The sequence below is a fragment of the Haematobia irritans genome, chromosome 1 (genome assembly GCF_050003625.1).
Source record: "Haematobia irritans isolate KBUSLIRL chromosome 1, ASM5000362v1, whole genome shotgun sequence".
In the NCBI taxonomy this organism is placed as follows: domain Eukaryota; kingdom Metazoa; phylum Arthropoda; class Insecta; order Diptera; family Muscidae; genus Haematobia; species Haematobia irritans.
In genome coordinates, this window is record NC_134397.1 from 37,233,518 (window position 1) to 37,250,968 (window position 17,451).

The window sequence follows — 17,451 nt, forward strand, 5'->3', positions numbered from 1 at the left end:
TAAACTTCCATATACGCATAGCTTTTTTCTTCATCATCCAACGTTCACGTATGTATATGCAAATATGTCAGTCCCTTTGTTGTCTTTGAAACCCCATAAGAGAGTACAGAATTCTCTTTTAGAAAAACAATACCTTTTAAGCAAATTATCAAAGTGCGGTTGTAAAAGCACTTTTTGTTATAAAAAAAGGCATTGTTTAATTGACATTAAATGTAATGGAAAGTTACCGCAAAACTTTACTGCAATATTTTTCGGACTATCAATGGAAATTGTCCATATTGATACTTCCAGCAACGGCAAGGATATGAGTGCAAGTACCAAGAAAATTTTCCAAAAGTTATAAAAGTCACTTACTGCTTTCAAAATATAGCTCTTACAGGCAAGCATTACTTCCATCTTCAGGATATTTTATGGAAATATAATAAAATGTGTTTTTTTGTTTTTTGTATCCGAAAGAAAAAGTTTTCCCCATTTATGTTCTTGAATATCGCCCCTTTAAGCAAAAGCAAGGCTAGGCGTTATTGTCAATTAAACAAACTTTTCTCTCTTTTGCTCCACGATAATGAAAATAAAAGGAAGTGAAAAATTCTTTAGAAAATATAATGGGGAGAAAATGTTCTAAATGCAATTAAAAGCATATTTCCTTGTCATTTTTTTGAGTAAAAACAAAAAAAAAAACTTTTTTGTTTAGTACTTGAAAAGCCACTGTTGAAAACATGAACTTTCACTTGTCAGTTGTCAAAGGGGAAAAATGTTTAAGAAAGAAACACAACGAAAAATTATAAAAGCATTGTGTTATATTTATTGTTTTATAGTCCTATTATCATTATTTTAAATTAAATTAAATTAAATTAAATTAAATTAAATTAAATTAAATTAAATTAAATTAAATTAAATTAAATTAAATTAAATTAAATTAAATTAAATTAAATTAAATTAAATTAAATTAAATTAAATTAAATTAAATTAAATTAAATTAAATTAAATTAAATTAAATTAAATTGAATTAAATTAAATTAAATTAAATTAAATTAAATTAAATTAAATTAAATTAAATTAAATTAAATTAAATTAAATTAAATTAAATTAAATTAAATTAAATTAAATTAAATTAAATTAAATTAAATTAAATTAAATTAAATTAAATTAAATTAAATTAAATTAAATTAAATTAAATTAAATTAAATTAAATTATGATATGATATGATATGATATGATATGATATGATATGATATGATATGATATGATATGATATGATATGATATGATATGATATGATATGATATGATATGATATGATATGATATGATATGATATGATATGATATGATATGATATGATATGATATGATATGATATGATATGATATGATATGATATGATATGATATGATATGATATGATATGATATGATATGATATGATATGATATGATATGATATGATATGATATGATATGATATGATATGATATGATATGATATGATATGATATGATATGATATGATATGATATGATATGATATGATATGATATGATATGATATGATATGATATGATATGATATGATATGATATGATATGATATGATATGATATGATATGATATGATATGATATGATATGATATGATATGATATGATATGATATGATATGATATGATATGATATGATATGATATGATATGATATGATATGATATGATATGATATGATATGATATGATATGATATGATATGATATGATATGATATGATATGATATGATATGATATGATATGATATGATATGATATGATATGATATGATATGATATGATATGATATGATATGATATGATATGATATGATATGATATGATATGATATGATATGATATGATATGATATGATATGATATGATATGATATGATATGATATGATATGATATGATATGATATGATATGATATGATATGATATGATATGATATGATATGATATGATATGATATGATATGATATGATATGATATGATATGATATGATATGATATGATATGATATGATATGATATGATATGATATGATATGATATGATATGATATGATATGATATGATATGATATGATATGATATGATATGATATGATATAATGATGAAATATATATATATATGATATATGATGAAATAAAATGGTATGAAAATCAAATAAAATGGAATGAAAATGAGATTAAATGGAACGAAATTAAATGAAATGAAAAATACATTAAAATTGGCAAAAAGTAAATAATATAAAGAATCGAGTTTCACCTCTTGTATCCCTAACCATATCTAACCATCTGCGGTCCAATATTTTTGTTTGCCTGAAACAACCCCAATAACATATATTCCACATCACTGCGTTCCAAAGAAATTTTTCTTTATTTCTAAAGGTATTCAGGTCTACTTTAGTTATCATATTTATTTGCATTAAGTTTTAAAATATGTTTCTATTGTCTCACATTTCCCCCCCACAAAAATCTCAAACTATTAAATCTTCCTCAGGCAATTATTGGCTGTCTGATTTCTCCTACATATAGAACACGTAGGCAATTACTATGCTTGTCATTGTTAGCCATTGAAAATACTACTTTACCCCATGCCCATCAAACAAAAAAAAAACGTGATTGGTTTTTTCAAAATAATTCGTTTACAATAAATGTTGCCATCAGTGTATGGCACAAAGGTGACCAGTAACCAAATGAAAAAAGAAAACGTGTCAAATGTGTATCCTTGTTACAGCTCCAGAGTAACTGGGCAACTGAAAAATCATCGGGATGACTATCAGATTTCGGAGAATTGATGTTGTAAATGTTAAAAAGAACATTTGGTTATTTGCTCTAACAAGACCTTTTGACCCAAGGGAAAATGATGCGTATGTATTTTTGGCTAATTGGATTTTGGGGGCGGTTTAACATTTTTTCTCGTGGGATAATGTGCAACCAATATTACACACAAAGGAAAAATACTTCGCCACAAAGGAATTTTCAGCCAAACGAAATACTCCTTCGTTATTAAATATTTTTTTTAATCTGTATTTAAGAGAAACAAAAAAATATTGTCTCAAAATGTTTTTATTTACGTTTTTTTACTTATTATTTTTATAATAAGAAGAAAATATCGTTTGTCTAAAAATTCTCTCCTCAGAAAAGAAAGCACTTCTTTTTGTGTGGATATAAAAACAGAGAATTTTTTCCAAATATAATAATAATAAAAATATTTAAACCAATTTTTAATGTCAATTTGAAACTTTCTAAATGACAGTCTTTAAGGAATTATTTCCATAGACTGCTATAAATAAATTCCAGGACTTTCACACTTAAGTGCACCAGAAAAATTGCACCGCAATGCAAAAATTAAACATCAACTACTTAACCAAATGTTACCAAATATTTAATAGGGAGACATATAAGCAATCTGGGAATACCAACAACTGAGAATACACTAACACTAATGCCAGTACCATTACGAATTCCTTCCTACACTTGTGTTTTTTTTTTTTTAGCAAGAACTGTGATGTCCTTTTGCTTTGTAGCTAATGCTATGCTATTTAACCAAAATAAACACTAAATGGCCAAAAATGAGATGGGACATGCTAGAATTATTATCTATTTAGAGAATGGGGTGAATCAAGCAAATAGTTTATTTTAAATAGAAAAATTACAGTCCAAAAATTGACATTAAAAAAATGTCGTAAACCAAAAGATTTCTTATCATTAAAATACATGCGTCAATTTTACTCAGCAAAAAAAAAAACACATCTCTATGATACAAAGTTTTTTTTTACCAAATGTAGATCCAAGTTTCATTGAAGGAGGTTTTCCTTAGAGTAAGGTGACTCGACATTCGACTTAACTGAATTTAGGTGAATTTGTTCCAAAACTCGAAAAAAAACTTCAATATTATTTTAATCTTCCTTACATACGAAGATTTCTATGACTGTTTCGTAGATTGGTAGAATTCTCGATGTTTTGGTAGATTTGGAAAAATGTTCATTTGACAAAATTTTCTATAGAAATAAAATTTTGACAACATTTTCTATAGATATAAAATTTTGCAAAAATTTTCGATAGCAATAAAATTTTGACAAAATTTTTCATAGAAATAAAATTTTTACGAAATAATTTATATAAAAATAAAATTTTGACAAAATTTTTTGTAGAAATAAAATTTTAACAAAATTGTTTGTAGAAATAAAATTTTGACAAAATTTTTTGTAGAAATAAAATTTTGACAAAATTTTCTATAGAAATAAAATTTTAACAAAATTTTCTATAGAAATAAAGTTTTGACAACAATTACTGTAGCTATAAAATTTTGCAAAATTTTTGATAGAAATAAAATTTTGACAAAATTTTTTATAGAAATAAAATTTTTACGAAATAATCTATATAAAAATAAAATTTTGACAAATTTTTTTGTAGAAATAAAATTTTAACAAAATTTTTTGTAGAAATAAAAATTTGACAAAATTTTCTATATAATTAAAATGTTCACAAAATTTTCTAAAGAAATAAAATTTTGCAAACATTTTCTATATAAATAAAAGTTTCCAAAAATTTTTTATAGAAATAAAATTTTGACAAAATGTTCTATAGAAATAATATTAAAGAAATTTTTTATAGATTTAAAATTTTGCAAAAATTGCAAAAATGTTCTATTGAAATAAAATTTTGCAAAAATTTTCTATAGAAAAAAAATTTTGCAATAATTTTCTATAGAAATAAAATTTTGACGAATTTGTCTATAGAAATAAAATTTTGCAACAATTTTCTATAGACATAAAATTTTGTTACAATTTTCTATAGAAATAAAATTTTGGCGAAATTATCTATAGAAATAAAATTTTGCAACAATTTTCTATAGATATAAAATTTTGCAAAAATGTGCTATTGAAATAAAATTTTGCAAAAATTTTCTATAGAAACAAAATTTTGCAAATATTTTATATATATATAAAATTTTGGAAAAATTGTCTATAGAAATAACATTTTGCAACAATTTTCTCTAGATATAAAATTTTGCAAAAATGTTCTATTGAAATAAAATTTTGCAAAAATTTTCTATAGAAATAAAATTTTGCAACAATTTTCTATAGAAATAAAATTTTGACAAAATTGTCTATAGAAATAAAATTTTGCAAAAATTTTCTATAGAAACAAAATTTTGCAAAGATTTTCTATTGTTATAAAATTTTGGGAAAATTTTCTATAGAAATAAAATTTTGGAAAAATTTTCTATAGAAACAAAATTAGGCAAAAATTTTCCATAGAAATCAAATTTTGACAAATTTTTTTATAGAAATAAAATGCATTCATTTGGAAGAAAAAGTTATTTGTAATATCAGCAAATTTTATAAAAAAGTTAAAAATTAAATTTTTTTAATTTATTTTGAAATAAAGTTTTGTAAACATTTTTTATAGAAATAAAATTTGGCACCAATTTTATATAGAAATAAAATCTTGACATAATTTTCTATAGAAACAAAATTTTGACAACATTTTCTATAGAAATAAAATTTTGACAACATTTTCCATAGAAATAAAATTTTGCAACAATTTTCTATTGAAAAAAATTTTGCAAAAATTTTCTACAGAAATAAACTTGTGCAATAATTTTCTATAGAAACAAAATTTTGCAAAACTTTTCTATAGAAATAAAATTTTGCAAAAATTTTCTATAGAAACAAGATTTTCTATAGAAATAAAAGTTTGCAAAAAATTTTCATAGAAATCAAATTTTTACAATGTTTTCTATAGAATTAAATTTTGACAAAATTTTCTATAGAAATAAAATGCATAAATTTGGAATAGAAAATTGTTTGTAATATCAACAAATTTTATAAAAAAAACTTAAAAATTAAATTTTTTTAATTTGGTAGATTATTTGTAGAATTTTCTTTAAACGTTGGTTAATTGTTTTTGGCTCGAGAAATAAAATTTTGCAAAAAATTTCTATTGAAATAAAATTTTGCAAAATTTTTCTATAGAAATAAAATTTTGCACAAATTTTTTATAGAAATAAAAGTTTGCAAAAATTTTCCCTAGAAATCAAATTTTGACAATATTTTCTATAGAAATAAAATTTGACTAAATTTTCTATAGAAATAAAAAAATGACAGAATTTTCTATAGAAATAAAATGCATTAATTTGGAAGAGAAAATTGTTTGTAATATCAGCAAATTTTATAAAAAACATAAAAATTAGATTTTTTAATTTGGTAGGTTATGTTGTAGAATTTTCTTTAAATGTTGGCTAATTGTTTTTGGCTCGAGAAATAAAATTTTGCAAAAAATTTCTATTGAAATAAAATTTTGCAAAAATTTTCTATAGAAATAAAATTTTGCAACAATGTTCTAAAGAAATAAAACTTGGCAACAATTTTCTATAGAAATAAAATCTTGACATAATATTCTATAGAAATAAAATTTTACAAAAATTTTCTATAGAAATAAAATTTTGCAAAAATTTTCCATAGAAATCGAATTTTTACAATATTTTCTATAGAATTAAATTTTGACAAAATTTACTCTAGAAATAAAATACATTAATTTGGAAGAGAAAATTGTTTGTAATACCAACAAATTTTATAAAAAAAAAAAACATAAATATTAGATTTTTTAATTTGGTAGATTATTTTGTAGAATTTTCTTTAAATATTGGTTAATTGTTTTTGGCTCGAGAAATAAAATTTTGCAAAAAATTTCTATTGAAATAAAATTTTGCAAAAATTTTCTATAGCAATAAAATTTTGACAACATTTTCTATAGAAATAAAATTTTGCAACAATTTTCCGTAGAAATAAAATTTTGCAACAATTTTCTATAGAAATAAAATTTTGACAAAGTTTTCTATAGAAATAAAATATTGCAAAAATGTTCTATTGAAATAAAATTTTGCAACAATTTTCTGTAGAAAAAAATGTGTCAAAATTTTCTATAGAAATACAATTTTGACAACATTTTCTATAGAAATAAAATTTTGCAAAAATTTTCCATAGAAATAAAATTTTGCAAAAATTTTCTATAGAAATAAAATTTTGCAAAAATTTTCCATAGAAATCAAATTTTGACAATATTTTCTATAGAATTAAAGTTTGACAAAATTTTCTATAGAAATAAAATGCATTAATTTTGAAGAAAAAAAAACATAAATATTAGATTTTTTTATTTTGGTAGATTATTTTGTAGAATTTTCTTTAAATATTGGTTAATTGTTTTTGGATCGAAAAATAAAATTTTGCAAAAAATTTATATTGAAATAAAATTTTGCAAAAATTTTCTATAGAAATAAAATTTTGACAACATTTTCTATAGAAATAAACTTTTGCAACAATTTTCCATAGAAATAAAATTTTGCAACAATTTTCTATAGAAATAAAATTTTGCAAAAACGTTCTATTGAAATAAAATTTTGCAACAATTTTCTATAGAAAAAAATGTGTCAAAATTTTCTATAGAAATAAAATTTTGACAAAATTATCTATAGAAATAAAATTTTGACAAAATTTTTTATAAAAATATAATTTTAGCAAAATTGGCAATAGAAATAAAATTTTGCAAAAATTTTCTCTTGAAATAAAATTTTGGCAAAATTTTCTAAAGAAATAAAATTTTGACTAAATTATCTATAGAAATAAACTGCATTAATTTGGTAGAAAAAATTGTTTGTCATACCAACAACCAAAATTTTATAAAAAAAAACTTCTATTAGCAGAAATTTCTTTAAATGTTGGTAAATTGTTGTTGGCTCGAGTGGAAGCCGTGTATGGATACTTAGCTCAGCTTTCGTAACCATTTTTCTGTCTTCATTAGAAAAGATTCTGTGGATCCATGGGTAAGTAGGTATCGAACGAGGTGTCTATTGTTTATTTGTCTTTGTCGCCCATCACATAGTTTCTGCGATATTATCTAATTTTCTCTAAACTTTTGGAATATATGCCACCCTAATATATGCGTAGACTACTTATTAATGGTATATGTGCTATATTCTCTAGGTATTTTTGTGTTTTAGTTCGTATTACTGTGGTCATGTAGTCTTATTTATCCCAAAGCTGCAAATGAACAACATTTGCTATTATTCACACGCATTTCATACAAACACACAAAACCAACATTATCACAAACTTGAACGCATTTAGCCAATTTATATACGAACACATGAGTTTTCATTAATGCTTTGCCATGTCATAGACACAGAGAATATGGGATTTTCCATACCTATGTTAATGATTAATATGACAACCGAAATATTTGAAACTACTCCAACTAGTAATTAAGAAATTTTATTTCTTTACTCAATAATTCAGTTATATAAAGTCAAAAAAGGTTGTAAAAATATATCACACAAATATACACAACCTGAGTATTTAATGCAGGCTATCAAGTAAAATATAATAAATTGTTTCCTTCTATTTTTATTTCTTAATTGTTTTTAAATATATCTCATTGTAGAGCATCAAATTATCCACTAAAATATAAATTTAACTTCATTATGGAAACACCTCTTGTGTTTATACCATTTTAAGCAATGACTATAGAATATCTGACCGCAACAGCATCATGCTGACTGTGTTCTAAGGCGGACGAAAAAAACCTGAAACTGAAATTATATTATGTTTTTCTACAAAACTTCTGTTTTCCGTATTAGTAGCACGTACTTCTGTCATGCCATCATTTTTCGTTTAGTTTAATCTCCTTTGGGGGGTTTTTTTGGTTGGACGGGTATCTAATCCAAACAAAAGTCAGTAATAAATCCCATTTGACTGTTAAAATAATTAACCACCATGGATGTTTTTCTTAGCAAATGGTGTCACGATTACCTTATGCTGTTTTAAAAATAGAACAGAAAGCAAACAAATATAAGAAAGAAAAAAAAAAATAAGAAATAACAAAAATATGTTTTGTAGATTGTAATTTAAATCATCATCAGCCTACTTAATGTAAAACTGTAACCCAAAGCATAAAAATAATAAATTGGCATACGCAACCTGAAAAATAATAAGTATATAAAGCCATAAATTCAGCCAGACCGAATCTTAAATATCCACAAACATGCATCAAATGTAATAATAATAATAATAATATAATATATATTTCAGATGAATTTTAAGAAGCATGCAAAAAAATCGGCTCAAATGGTACCCTTCCTGAAGTTAAATTTAAAGTTTATATGACAAAATTTTCTATAGAAATAAAATATTGACAAAATTTTCTAAAGAAATAAAATTCTGGTACAATTTTCTATAAAAATAAAATTTTGACAAAATGTTCTAGAGAAATAAAATATTGACAACATTTTCTATAGAAATAAAATTTCAAAAATTTTGTATAGAAATAAAATTTTTACAAAATTTTCTATAGAAATAAAATTTTCAAAAAATTCCTATAGAAATAAAATTATCAAATATTGTCTAAAGAAAACAAATTTCAAAAATTTTCTATAAAAATAAAATTTTCAAAAATTTTCTATAAAAATAAAATTTTGACAAAATTTTCATTTGGGGGAGTAACAGCTACTTGTGCCAAGTTTTAAGTCGATAGCTTGTTTTGTTCGTGATTTCAATAGACGGACGTCGCTATATCAAAATTCAGAATTGTCCCACGACCCACAATATATATACTTCATTGGGTTTGAGACTAATATTTCGAACTGAAATTAAATTAAATAGAAATTAAATAATTAAAAAATTTTCTATAGAAATAAAATTTTGACATTTTCTATAGAAATGAGATATTGAGAAAATTTTCTATAGAAATAAAATATTGACAAAATTTTCTATAGAAATAAACTTTTTACAAAATTTTCTATATAAATAAACTTTTTACAAAATTGTCTATAGAAATAAAATTTTGACGAAATGTTCTATAGAAATAAAATTTTGACAAAATTTCCTATAGAAATATAAATTTGACAAAATTTTCCATAGAAATATAATTTTGACAAAATTTTCTATAGAAATATAATTTTAACAAAATTTTCTATAGAAATAAAATTTTGACAAAATCTTCTATAGAAATAAAATTTTGGTAAAATTTTCTATAGATATAAAATACTGAGAAATTTTTCTATAGACAAAAATTGCAAAAATTTTCTATAGAAATAAATTTTTGACAAAACTTTTAGAAATAAAACCTTGCAAAATTTTTCTATAGAAATAAAATTTTGACAAAATTTTCTAACGAAAAACATTTTAACAAAATTTTATATAGAAATAAAATGTTGACAAAATTTTATATAGAAATAAAATTTTTACAAAATTTTCTGTAGAAATAAAATGTTGACAAAATTTTAAATAGAAATAAAATGTTGACAAAATTTTCTAAAGAAGTAAAATTATAACAACATTTTCTTTTAAAATAAAATCTTGACAAAATTTTCTATATTAATAACATTTTGACTAAATTTTCTATACAAATATTTTGACAAAACTTCCTATAGAAAGAACAAAATTGTGCAAAATTTTCTATAGAAATAAAATTTTGACAAAATTTTCTAAGAAATAGAATTTTGACAAAATTTTCTGTAGAAAAAAAAATTGACAAAACTTTCTACAGAAATAAAATTTCGCAAAATTTTCTATAGAAAAAAAATTTTGAAAAATTTTCTATAGAAATAAAATGAGCTATTGAGAAATTTTTCTATAGAAATAGTTTCTTTCTTTTCTATAGAAATAACATTTTGACAAAATTTATTATAGAAATATAAATTTGACAAAATTTTCTATAGAAATATAATTTTGACAAAATTTATTATAGAAATAAAATTTTGACAAAATTTCCTATAGAAATATAATTTTGACAAAATTTTCGATAGACATAAAATTTTGACAAAATTTTCTATAGAAATAAAATTTTGACAAAAATGTCTTTAGAAATAAAATTTTGTCAAAATTTTCTATAGAAATAAAATTTCGACAAAATTTTCAATAGATATAAAATTTTGACAAAATTTTCTATAGAAATAAAATTTTGACAAAATTGTCTATAGAACTAAAATTTTGACAAAATTTTCTATAGAATTAAAATTTTGACAAAATTTTCTATAGAAATAAAATTTTGACAAAATTTGCTATAGAAATAAAATTTTGAGAAATTTTTCTATTAAATAAAATTTTGTCAAAATTTCTATAGAAATAAAATTTTGACTAAATCTTTTATAGAAATAAAATTTTGACAATATTTTCAATAGAAATACAATTTTGACAAAATTTTCTATAGAAAAAAAAATGTTTGACAAAATTTTGAGAAATTTTGCTATGAAATAAAATTTTGTCTATATTTCTGTAGAAATAAAATTTTGCAAAATTTTTCTATAGAAATAAAATTTTGTCTATATTTCTGTAGAAATGAAATTTTGCAAAATTTTTCTGTAGAAATAAAATTTTGCAAAATTTTTCTGTAGAAATAAAATTTTGACAAAATTTTCTATAGAAATAAAATTTTGACAAAATTTTCTGTAGAAATAAAATTTTGACAAAATTTTCTATAGAAATACAATTTTGACAAAATTTTCTATAGAAATAAAATTTTGACAAAAGTTTCTATAGAAATAACATTTTGACAAAATTTTCTGTAGAATTAAAATTTTGACAAAATTTTCTATAGAAATAAAATTTTGACAAAAGTTTCTATAGAAATAAAATTTTTACAAAATTTTCTTTCGAAATATAATTTTGACAAAATTTTCTGTAGAAATAAAATATTGAGAAATTTTGCTATAAAAATTGTATATATACTAGATAGTGTCTGAGGCTAATATATCTACTAAATGAGATTTGTATTCTAATGTGTATCCTATTATACCCCTCTTTGAAGTTGGGTTGCTTTTTTTTAAATATCTGAATTATAAAGCAGTCCTTTAGATCTAAGTAAACATTTTTATGGGAATTATCTTAGGCCTAATCAAAGTCAACGGCTTTCTGTAATCAATTTTTGGGTATAAATTTTTAAATTCAATTCATAACTCCATAATTTTGGAGATTTTATTATCCATCAGTAATCGTAAAATAAAAAGAAGCAAACATTCTTATATAACTCCAGTATCACGATATGCTCACCATTGCGTTCTTGTTGACAAAAAAAAAATCATAACCACTTCTTGTTCGAGTCTCTTCCTATTTCGGTTATTTCGTCATAAGCCTTATGTCTTAATCTTATTTTAAAGCATTTTTTATTTAAGCTTTATGCCCTAATGGAATTCTCTAGATGATAGGCCATCAATTTTTGATGATTCTAAAATGAAAATAAAGAAAGCCACAAAAATTGCCATAAAAAATTACACAAATTATTCAAAGTAAATTTTCGTTGAAGACTATTGCACACAGTAAATGAAGAGAGGCCAGTAAGAAACATGATTTCCCACTTTGCCAGGCAGGAATATACAATTCTCCATGTTTTCAATGATGGTGAAATGCTTTCAACTAAAACTAAGGAAGCAAATAATGTGGCTTCTTAAATTTAATTAACTATAAAACGGGAAATGACTAAAATTTTGTGGGCTTGATGAAAAACATTTTTTTTTCATTTCCAAATAAAAGACTATGTTGAAGACTAGGTCATAGTTGGTTTTATGGGCAGATTTTAAATTTTATTATAAATTTTATTAATCCATTTCCTTGTCGGTCTTTCTCTTTACAGCATCCACTTGTGGCGTTGAACAATTCCGTTGCAATAATGGCAAATGTATACCAAACAGATGGCGTTGTGATCAAGAAAAGGATTGTTCCGATGGTTCCGATGAAGCTCCAGAACTTTGCAGTAAGTTTCGATTTTGTTTTTTATGATTATGATTTTTATTTATTTGGATTTTTTTTTTCGTTATTTTATTTTTATACCAACACATACACAAAATTTTAATGTTTTATGTTAATTTTCATAAGGTTTCCACGATTTGGGTTTGTGATTGTTTTCTCCTGCATAATGTGTATTTTTCTATTTTATAGTGGCCTTTTGCAAACCCTATGAGGTCACCTGCAAAAATGGGGAACAATGTGTACCACACAGTTGGTGGTGCGATGGTAGTCCAGATTGTCGTGATGGTTCCGACGAAACTAATTGTTGTAAGAATCTATTGATATTTGATGGAATTCCAAAAAAAAAAAATACTAACTAAATGTGGATTTAAAAGGGATTTCCATAACAAGGGATTTTGTAAAAGCAAATAACATGGAATTTCAGGAAAAGGGAATAAAAAGTTTTTGTGGGAAAAATATTGATTACTAGAAAATTCCAAAAAAAATCTCGTGGTATAAAATTGTCATCCAATTAGGTTTTGTGGAATATTTTACATATCCTTCACCATAAAATTGGATTTCTACTAATTTTGTTATGCTGTTCAAAATTCATCATCAATTATTGGTCTGTGTCCATGTTTATATTGTTCGCGGTGAAAGTAACAATATAAGAATTAGGGAACTATCGCATTGTTCTCAACTTACAATTTAATTAAAAATATAATCGTTATTCACCAAACACACACTCATCTACAATACAGAAAAAAAATAAAATACAAAAATAAAAAACCAAGTGCACCCTCAAAAAAAATCGCTTCTTTAACATATGTTCCAAACATATTTTGCAGGAAGCACATATATTATTGCATACTGCCGAAACATTAATATGTTTGTTTTATGTGAACATATTATATGTTTGGAAGCATTTTGAGCCAAAAATATTATATGCTTGGAAGAATTTTTCCCAAACACGATTGTGCTCATTCCCTAACATACTCGTAATTTTCAAATTTTTTAGTTATTGGCACCTTTTTCTGTAATACAAATAATGTTGAAGAAATTATTCACTTTTATAAATTTTTTAAATTTTACCTTTCGCCTGCACGGAGAATCGAACCGAGGACCATACAGTTTGTAAGCCAACACACTATCCACTGGGCTACGTAGCTGTTATAGTCACCAGTAGATAATTATCGTTTTAAGTTACATTTATATAGCATAGTTTGCAGCGCCCACGAGCCCATGCAAACATTACATTATTTAACAGAAACATACATTTGTTTGCCACGTGGAGCAGTGGTTAGCATGTCTGCCTTGCATGCAAAGGGTCGTGGGTTCAATCCCTGCTCCGACCGAACCTTTATTTTTTTTTTTTTTTAATTTACACATTTATATTTATACTATATTAATTTTTTTTAAATGAAACTTCGAAATGTGCGTTATTAAACATTTATAGTCAGTAACAGTGCTTGATATAAACGAAATTGACTGATTTTTGGATAAAATATTATTTTTTATTGCAAAAATAACAATATTGTAATAAAAAAATTGTTTTTGGACAAAACTTTAAAATTTGGAAGGAGTTCAAAAACTAACAAAAGAAGAACGTGGAGTCGAGTATAAACATACATAATTTTATAATATAAACATACATTTATTTAGGAGTGAACAGTTTTTTACTAGCATTTAACACCATCGCTCTAAAATTCCTTTTATTTTTCTTTAATAATTCATTTTAAAGAAAATAAACTTTTTAAATTGTTTTAGCTGTAAAACTCGAACTTAATGCCCGCTTTTATATTTGATGGTGTCCGTCAACTCCTCGTGGACTACTTTTTAATAAAGAGGAACTAAAGTTTGTATTTTTACATTTTACTGTGTAATTTTTCACCGGTTTCCATCTCTATTTCTCTCTATACTCTCTCTGTCGCTTTGAATAAAATATCACAACATATGTATGTTTAGTCGAAATTTGTAAATTTATATATGTTTGTATTCACACATATGATTTTTATGAAACATTCATGCCCCAAACATAATATATTCTAACATATTAACATAGATGTCCCAAACATTTAGTGTTAGTTTAGGAACATTACATGTTCGCACTTAAATATATTGTGGTTTAAAATCGTGCCCGAAACACATTTTGTTTATATCGGAACATATGAAAAACATATTTTTCTAACAGTGTGACAATTAACTTAGTGTAATTATCATAAACACTTATATTATTGCCATTTAAGGCGACAATTTGCACTAACAGCAGATGCTTTGCGAGTTTTATTAAAACTAAATTGTTTCTGGTACGGAGTTATGAGGGACAGACTTTGGCAAATATTTGGTAACACCTGCAACAAATGATATATTTTAAATGCACACAACTTTTGTATTCCATTTGTGGATTTACGGTAGAAAATAAATATAAAAGTTTGCTATATTTTTTGTAGTGTCTAGACATCAGACAAATGAGAATTTTAGAATTTTATGAGCTTGCATATTACAAGAAAATGGAAAATTTGTAAAATACCGTCAAAGGGGTATACACTAAGGGAGACCCATTGGCGGAGCTAGAAATTTTCTCTGGGGGGGGCATAGCCCCCCCCCCCAGACACCCTTCAAAATTTTGTCAAAATTTCCGAAGCGATAAATTACGCCTACTGATAAAACTATACATCCTCAATTTTATTGCGGTGTTAAAGGCAATATGCAGCAAAATCAATCAAAAATAAAAAAAAACTCAATCACAAAAATTAGTTTTATCAATTAATTTTTTAATTGGCTTTGATGATTGATACTATCATTTTTTTTGATTGAATACATTTCAATTAAAAACAAGTAAGTAAAGTTTAAAGTCGGGCGGAGCCGACTATATTATACCCTTCACCACTATGTAGACAAACATTTGTGTTACCATCTCAACTACTTAAAATTTGCTGGGAACTATATAAAGGTTTGCAGATACAAATACTTTTAATGGAAACAATTTTTTGTACTTCTACAAAAACTCTAGAATTAAAATTTAAATCGGCTAACGCCCTGGGATGATACACAATGTTAGTAAAAAATATGGGAAATATGAAGCGAGAGAAATTTTAATGCAATTGTACAAAAGAGATTTATGATTTTTCAGGCGATACATATGTATTCGAGATATAGGACAATTAGAGTAATATTTACAATTTTTGCTACTCAGCAGTGGCGATTTTACAAGGATATTGGTTAGATCTCGCCAAGATATGTGTAGGGCGACTTGGAGCCTTATTTAAAACTCATCCGTTCTGTGGAAATTTTGGCATTGCAGTGTGTAGGATATGGCTAAGATATGGGGAAATCATCACAGAATTTTGTGTAAACTGTGAGAATTTTGGCCATATTTGTATTCTCTGTGGAAACTATCCAGTCAATTGGAGGAAAATCCCATTGAAAATGGGTCTAAAATATGAAACAGTCGACCATATTTCCCCAACTCTGGTGTACGTATATATGGGAGCTATATACAATCTGAACCAATTTTGACTAAATTTGACATGCATAGTTAGAATAATAATTCTGCTATCTATGCGAAATTTCACGTAAATGGGAGTATAACTTTGGGCCCCCTGGTCATATGAGTGCAAATCGGACGGGAGATATATATGGGAGCCATATCTAAATCTGAATCGATTTCAACCAAATTTGGCACAATTACCTATACTACTAAACGTACTCCTTGTGCGAAATTTGAAGCAAATCACGGCAAAACCCTGGATTTTGAGGCCATATAAGTTCAAATCGGACGAAAGATATATATGGGAGCTATATCTAAATTTGAACCGATTTCAATCAAGTGTACCAAGCATTGGTAGAATGCCAATTCTACCCTCTGTGCAAAATTTCATGAAGATCGGTAGTAAACTTTGGGCTCTGTGGTCATATGAGTCTAAATCGGACGAAAGATATATATGGTAGCTATATCTAAATCTGAACCGATTTGGCTGATATTTTGCAGGATTTGCGAGATTCATTAAATATTTGGATGTACGGTATTTCAAGAAAATCGGTTGATAAACACGCTAACTATGACCACATCGTAGATAATTATATATGGCAGCTATATCTAAATCTGAACCGATTTTTTCCAAAACCAATAGCAATTGTCTCTGTCTCAAGAAACGGCCCTATGCCAAATTTGAGGACGATCGGACTTAAATTGCGAGCTGTACTTTGTGCACAAAATTACATATACAGACAGACGGACGGACAGACAGACAGACAGACGGACATCGCTAAATCGACTCAGATTTTAATTCTTACCCGATCGGTATACTAAAAGATGGGTCTATGACCACTATTTCTTGGCGTTATATACAAATGCACAAACTTATTATACCCTGTACCATAGTAGTGGTGAAGGGTATAATTAATTAGATCAATTAATTTCATGGTTGAAGACAAAAAATATTTTATTGTGTGTGGGAGCCGGTTCCACGACACCGCTATAAATAATCAAATAGCAACTTACCATTATTTAATATAACAAAAAATAAAAGCATTGCTTTAAGTATGTGTTTGAAAAATATTTTATTTAAAATGTGTGTTTTAAAACAGGACTAGAAATCATAAAGCAAAACATAAACTTAACATATTCATCGTGTATAAAAAATACTAAGAATAAAAAATTAAATAAAAGGCAAAAAATAAATTGAATATTATAAAACGTCTATCTTCGATTAGTTTTTAAAAATTCT

The 17,451-nt window shown here is 24.6% G+C and overlaps 1 protein-coding gene across 11 annotated transcripts in view; it reads left to right on the forward strand.

The window, feature by feature from the left end:
• The window catches only part of LOC142220611 (uncharacterized), a 798,617-nt gene that overhangs the window by 522,941 nt on the left and 258,225 nt on the right, over nucleotides 1–17,451 (forward strand). For 9 of the 11 annotated variants that reach the window (XR_012717895.1, XM_075289824.1, XM_075289825.1 and 6 more), the window contains exon 3: nucleotides 12,627–12,746. Coding sequence is in view for 10 of the 11 variants with exons in the window: in XM_075289824.1 (XP_075145939.1) it covers nucleotides 12,627–12,746 (120 nt within the window). In the remaining variant the exon portion in view is untranslated. Of the gene's footprint in view, nucleotides 1–12,626; nucleotides 12,747–12,931; nucleotides 13,049–17,451 lie in introns of all 11 variants that reach the window. The other 2 variants (XM_075289826.1, XM_075289830.1) reach the window with 1 other exon arrangement.